This window comes from Garra rufa, chromosome 24 (genome assembly GCF_049309525.1).
Source record: "Garra rufa chromosome 24, GarRuf1.0, whole genome shotgun sequence".
In the NCBI taxonomy this organism is placed as follows: domain Eukaryota; kingdom Metazoa; phylum Chordata; class Actinopteri; order Cypriniformes; family Cyprinidae; genus Garra; species Garra rufa.
In genome coordinates, this window is record NC_133384.1 from 18,586,612 (window position 1) to 18,593,289 (window position 6,678).

General features: G+C 38.9%; 1 protein-coding gene across 1 annotated transcript in view; it reads right to left on the reverse strand.

Moving 5' to 3' along the window:
• The window catches only part of cntnap2a (contactin associated protein 2a), a 598,272-nt gene extending 593,032 nt beyond the window's left edge, over positions 1-5,240 (reverse strand). The window contains exon 1 of the mRNA XM_073831069.1: positions 4,878-5,240. Within this exon, the coding sequence (XP_073687170.1) occupies positions 4,878-4,965 (88 nt within the window). The 5' untranslated portion in view covers positions 4,966-5,240. The remainder of the gene's footprint in view (positions 1-4,877) is intronic.
• Between the last annotated feature and the right edge of the window lie 1,438 nt (positions 5,241-6,678).

The window sequence follows — 6,678 nt, forward strand, 5'->3', positions numbered from 1 at the left end:
ACGTCTGAGGTCGAATCTGACCACAACGGCCATTTATCGGCTGTCAGTGAACATCAAAGACTACAGATTTTAGCCTAGGATTATAGAAATCTTTTAGGATTTTCAAAATTGGTCTCAGACGGCCAAATCATGGCCATAATCGCACAGTGTGAGCCCGGCTTTAGGTATCAATTGTGATGATTCTTATAATTGTGATATTTTGTGATTGCAACTATTTCTCACAATGGTTCCTTTATTTATCACAACTGCAACTTTAGGTGTCAGTCGTGATGATTCTTATAATTGTGATATTTTGTGATTGCAACTATTTCTCACAACTGCAAGTTTAGGTATTAATTGTGATGATTCTTATAATTGCAATATTTTTTTTTTCTATTTTGTTTTGTTTTTGTCTACAGTCGTGGCCAAAAGTTTTGAGAATGACGCAAATATTAGTTTTCACAAAGTTTGCTGCTAAACTGCTTTTAGATCTTTGTTTCAGTTGTTTCTGTGATGTACTGAAATATAATTACAAGCACTTCATACGTTTCAAAGGCTTTTATCGACAATTACATGACATCTATGCAAAGAGTCAGTATTTGCAGTGTTGGCCCTTCTTTTTCAGGACCTCTGCAATTCGACTGGGCATGCTCTCAATCAACTTCTGGGCCAAATCCTGACTGATAGCAACCCATTCTTTCATAATCACTTCTTGGAGTTTGTCAGAATTAGTAGGTTTTTGTTTGTCCACCCGCCTCTTGAGGATTGACCACAAGTTTTAAGATCTGGGGAGTTTCCAGGCCATGGACCCAAAAGGTCAATGTATTGGTCCCCGAGCCACTTAGTTATCACTTTTGCCTTATGGCACGGTGCTCCATCATGCTGGAAAATGCATTGTTCTTCACCAAACTGTTGTTGGATTGTTGGAGTGAGCCCACTCCCTTGGATGAGAAGCAACCCCACACATGAATGGTCTCAGGATGCTTTACTGTTGGCATGACACAGGACTGATGGTAGCGCTCACCTTTTCTTCTCCGGACAAGCCTTTTTCCAGATGCCCCAAATAATCGGAAAGAGGCTCCATCGGAGAATATGACTTTGCCCCAGTCCTCAGCAGTCCATTCGCCATACTTTTTGCAGAAGATCAATCTGTCCCTGATGTTTTTTTGGAGAGAAGTGGCTTCTTTGCTGCCCTTCTTGACACCAGGCCATCTTCCAAAAGTCTTGGCCTCACTGTGCGTGCAGATGCGCTCACACCTGCCTGCTGTCATTCCTCAGCAAGCTCTGCACTGGTGGCGCTCCGATCCCGCAGTTGAATCCTCTTTAGGAGACGATCCTGGCGCTTGCTGGACTTTCTTGGAAGCCCTGAAGCCTTCTTAACAATGCAGTGGAAAGTTTTTTCGGGATTAAGTTCATTTTCATGGCAAAGAAGGACTATGCAATTCATCTGATCACTCTTCATAACATTCTGGAGTATATGCAAATTGCTATTATAAAAACTTAAGCAGCAACTTTTCCAATTTCCAATATTTATGTAATTCTCAAAACTTTTGGCCACGACTGTATTTCTCACAATGGTGACTTTATTTCTCACAACTGCAAATTTTTTATTTTTAGCATTGTGATATCTTGTGATTGCAACTATTTGAAAGGTGACTTGTGGCCAAGTATGGTGAGCCAAACTTAAAATTTGTGCTCTGTATTTCACCCATCTAATGCACACACAGTAGTGAACACACTCCCGGAGCAGTGGGCAGCCAATGCTGCGCCCTGGGAGCAGTTGGGGGTTCGGTGCCTTGCTCAACGGTCTCACCTCAGTAGTGGTATTGAAGGTGGTCCGACTCTCTAACCATTAGGCCATGACTGCCTTTATTTCTCACAATTGCAACTTTAGGTATCAATCCTGATGATTCATATAATTGTGACATCTTGTGATTGCGACTATTTCTCACAATGGTGACTTTATTTTAGAATTTTTGTTTTATAATTGTGATGATATATCTTGCCATTGCGACTTTATTTCTCACAACTGCAATTTTATTTCTCATTATTGTGGCTTTCTATCTCAGAATTACTTTATTTTTCACAACTGTGACTTTGTATTTCATGATCACCTGTGCAAGTATTTTCTTAAAATTGTGATGTTATAGCTTGTGAATGCAACTTTATTTCTCAAAACTGCAACTCACTGTTTACGTTAAATCTCTCAATTGCTTACAACTTTATTTCTCACAATTGCAACTTTGTTCCCAGAATTTGACTATTGACTATTTTTCTCATAACTGCAAAACACTTCTGAAAACAACATAACACAATTTTAATTGCCACCTTGAGATGAATTTCTTACGAAATCTTGGTCTCTAAGAGAACTCTCCTCTGAGCAACATCCTCACTGACATGTTCACATTCCACTAAAATAACTTTGCCTCTGCTCAGGTCATTGAGCTGCCACTTTGACTATCTTTGGCTGCTACAGAGAGCACAAAACCTGACCAGCAAGCCGTGCCGATTGTGTGCATGACGTGATTAAGGAAATTACACTAATGCCATCCATTGTCCGGAGTAATTACAAATGATTCTGCTTTTGTGCCATAGTGAAACTAAAGTGAACAAGAAAAAAGAAGCTCCATCTGAGTTTCATTTCTCAGCAGCAGCCCCCACATAAACCAAATCAATCCAGTTACCTTTTCTTTTTAATCAGACCCGCGAGAGCTCGTAGGGAGATGGATGTTTATATCAAATGCTCGGGTAGCCTTGGCTAACAAAGAAAGAAAGAGATTTCAAAACCTCTGCAGCTCAATTAACATTTGCAAACTTTATCTCAAACCTCCATCCATCTGTCAGAGGGAGAATCAACTATCTCAGCTACTCAGTTGCTCTCCCATATGTAGCCGCAGAGGCTGAAAGATTAATTAAAAATATCTGTAACTGAATGATCTTGTTGATTAATCATTGTTTTGGCACGCTTTTGTTCAAGTCTTGGCTGATTCTAAATTTGGGCCATTAAATGACTGACTATTCCAGGCTGTTAATCTTATTATTCCTGGCTACCTGTAGTGTGTCCGGCGATAAACCTTTTCGCTTACTTGCATGTTTGCACCGAGTGTGTGCAATAAATCAATATTGGCAAAATCAGTCATTCATAATTCTCACGGTCGAAAAATGGTTGACTATGAGCTGCTTTAGCTGCTTTAGTGGCGACGCAGAACAAACATGGATTTTATATTATAAGACCTACCATCCAATTATTTCTAAGAACCAATTTCTCCTTGACTCTATTGATTTTGCAGTGCTAACTCTCTGCAAGGCAATTAGCCAAGTAATTAAATTATGTAGTAATATTAAAGTGGTGGGTGCTTCAGGCTATATTAAAACCCATGCCTAATTCCACAACACTGTGAGATTGCAAAAACTATTTTTTTCCGAAGCGTTTCTAATACGCCATTATCTTGAAAACACCCTCATTGTCTTATTTTGGCAAAAAAAAGTTAAATATAGTTATTCACTACTACAAAAACAACTTTACCACAGCTAACAACACTGTGGAAATACCACGCAAAATTTGTTCATCAAACAGCCAACTGTTTAAGAGTTGAACAGACGCTGAGTTGACAGTGAAGGTAAAGCGTCAGTGTTAAGGGCAGCTCAGCGGGGAAACCAGCAGCTCATTTTCAGATCTTTACACATGATTCATAAAACTACCCTTTAAAATAATTTGCCAGTGTGTTCAAATGTGGCATGTGAAGAATCTGAACATCAGAATTCCTTAACTTATTTGTAATGGGGAGAGCAGGATTTGTTCTACTGTAACACCGTCAGATTTAATGAGAAACACTGAGCTAAGAAAGTAAAATTACACATATGGTTTATGATTTGCGATCATAGAACTGATATCATCTGAATCAAAAGGTTGTCTAGTTTAATTTGATATATAACATCCACACGCTACATATACATGTGAAAAACTACCAGACAGGGAAGGTTGTAACACTTTCCAATGTATTGGCTCATGAATAAAAACTTGCAATATTATGACTGACCAGACAGGGACGGTTATAACACTTTCCAATGTATTGACTCAAAATAAACAGAATGGTACATTTGACATTTGTTTGGTTAGCACAAAAATAATTGTGAATAACACACTATCTTTTCTCTTTTTAAAGTTGTTCTCCTATGTTTTGTGTATCTTTTTAATGTTTATTTGAATAATGATTAAATAATTAATAATTTAAAAAATAAAAAAATAAATACTAATAAATTTAAAATACAATGACAGAGAATGGCAGTAAAAATATTTTTATTATTTTTAATATATATATATATTTAAAAAAGTGACGCTACGTTTGATCCATTCATAAACGTAATTTTCTATTAGTTTTCTATTAGTGTTACAGTAGTGATAGTGGGGTAGGTTGTAACCGCAGCTCGTGCACTTGTACAAAATACATAATTGAGCAATATATTTCTAAACAACTTTAATATGAGAATAAAGTTTTAGCTCCAGGCGTTTAAACAAAACGTGTTGCAACACTTCCCGATTTCCCAGCAATTTCACCGGTATGGTTTGACAAAACGGAACACTGTCGTTTTTCACCATGCAGGCTAGTGCTACCGAGATGCTTTAGGTTAATGTGTTAACACCACCTAAATATATGAATCATCTTTCCATCAAAGCCTGGATTTATAACTGGTTCTTGCGAACCGCTATAAACTGGAATGTAATGCAATCACAAGACCAACATGCAACAGCAAATAATTCAAGTTCTCTAGAAGAACTCATAACTACACCGGTTACATCTGTAGAGCAAATGCCACCAGACTAAAGCACCCAAGCGTGCCAGATGCCTCCCGGTGCCCACCACTGCAAAAGAGCTATGGAATCAACTGCAACTTACGGGATGATGGAGAAGCTGCCTGAGAGATGCTGATGTGGCTTAAAATCCACAGCAAGAGCTTCAGTCCGGTCCCGGCGGGTGGCTCCATCTTCGACTACAGTGAGATGAGCGGAGACGCAGTTACTTTTCCTTCGCGCTGCGCGCTGTCCGGAAGAGCAGCTCCACTGAGCGAAGCCTCTAGATGAGCGAGACCCGCACTAACCGACGCTTCTCGGCTCTGGCACTCAGTGTCGATCAAATTCAGCGCAACAGTCCGGCTTCCCAAGAGCAAAAGTCTAGAGTGGAGCACTTTAATGCGGTATTTCAAGCCATGTCGAAGCGCGTGGCGCCGCGCGCTTCAGTATATGACGCCTGTCTCGCGGAGGTCGCTGTCCAGGTGCTGAAGTTACTCCACGCAGCGAGCGCTCGTCCATATAAACACAGAACCCCTCTCTCCTCCGACTTGGTACGTTCCGCGAAACAGTGGAGCAGCCCTCGCGGGACAGGGGCCATTGCTTTGAGCGCCTTCTCATGGGCAGCAGAGAATAGATAACATTTGAATGAGAGTCGCTTTTATGTTTGTAACTAAAGCGGTTTCTGGAGGACTGATGATAATGGGCAAGATCTTGGCTGCGGAGTTCACTCCCATTACAAGGGCGGTCGTACGAGATTTTTAAGTAATTATAACTGCAGAAATATGCACGGAAATATATACTTGTTGTACAAACAGGTCCGCTAGAGGGTTCTGTGGGGGAAAAAAATTAACAAGAGAAAGAAAAAGAAATGTTTTTAGAGCTGTCAAGTTAAGACTTTACCTTGAGATAGGCTACTTATTATAATGAAAAAACTTTAAAAATTTAAAAAAAAAAAAAACTTTAAAAGTCCTATTAGTAACAACAAGCACGTAAGCCCATGGGTGAGACTTCCGGTTCATTAGCCGCTATAGGGAGATAAGAGAAGAATAACAACGTGCTGTAAACAGTAAAACTGTTTGCACTACAAACCAATGTATTCATAATTAAGATAATACATTCAAATAATATGGTAAGACAGCAATTTGCAATATCAAGAAGCATAACAAGCTTTTTTGTACAGCTAAAAATAGTAGGATGAGACCAGAAGCTCAAATAACTATTTATTGCAACAGCTATTTAGTCATACAGTCATAAAAATGCTTTAGAAGTATTTTCTGTGTTCATGTTAACTGTTAACAAATGGAAACTTGCTGTAAAGTGTTACCAATATTTTCAACACATATATCTTGTTTCAGTCTGTTTAGAAATCCATGATTATTGAATTCCATATTATTTACATGTGTGTAGCATCTCAAACTCCATTTCTGCATATTGTCGTGAGTTTGTTTTTATTTTAATGTTCATCAGAATATGCAATGTGCGCCATTTCATCAGATTATTAAGATAAATCATTTATAAACCTAGACAAACACGGGAGGATATAGGAGAATTCTGCTATAGGGAAATAATGAGAAGAATAACAACGTGCAGTAAAAGGTAAAACTGTTCGCATTATAAACCAGTGTGCTCATAATTAAGATAATACATTCAAATATTATGGTAAGACACGCCAGTTTGCAATATCAAGCATAAAAACAAGCTGCTTTGTACAGCTAAAAATGGCTGGATGCAGTTGAGACCGGAAGCCAGACCCATAATATGTACAAATGGCTGGGCCCACACTTGCGTTAAGAAAAAGGTGGATAGTTTTTATTAATCTTTGCTCAAATTACTATTTATTGCAACAACTATTTAGGCCCAATCCCAATTCTATTTTCTACCCCTCCGCCTACCCCTCGCCCCTTCCC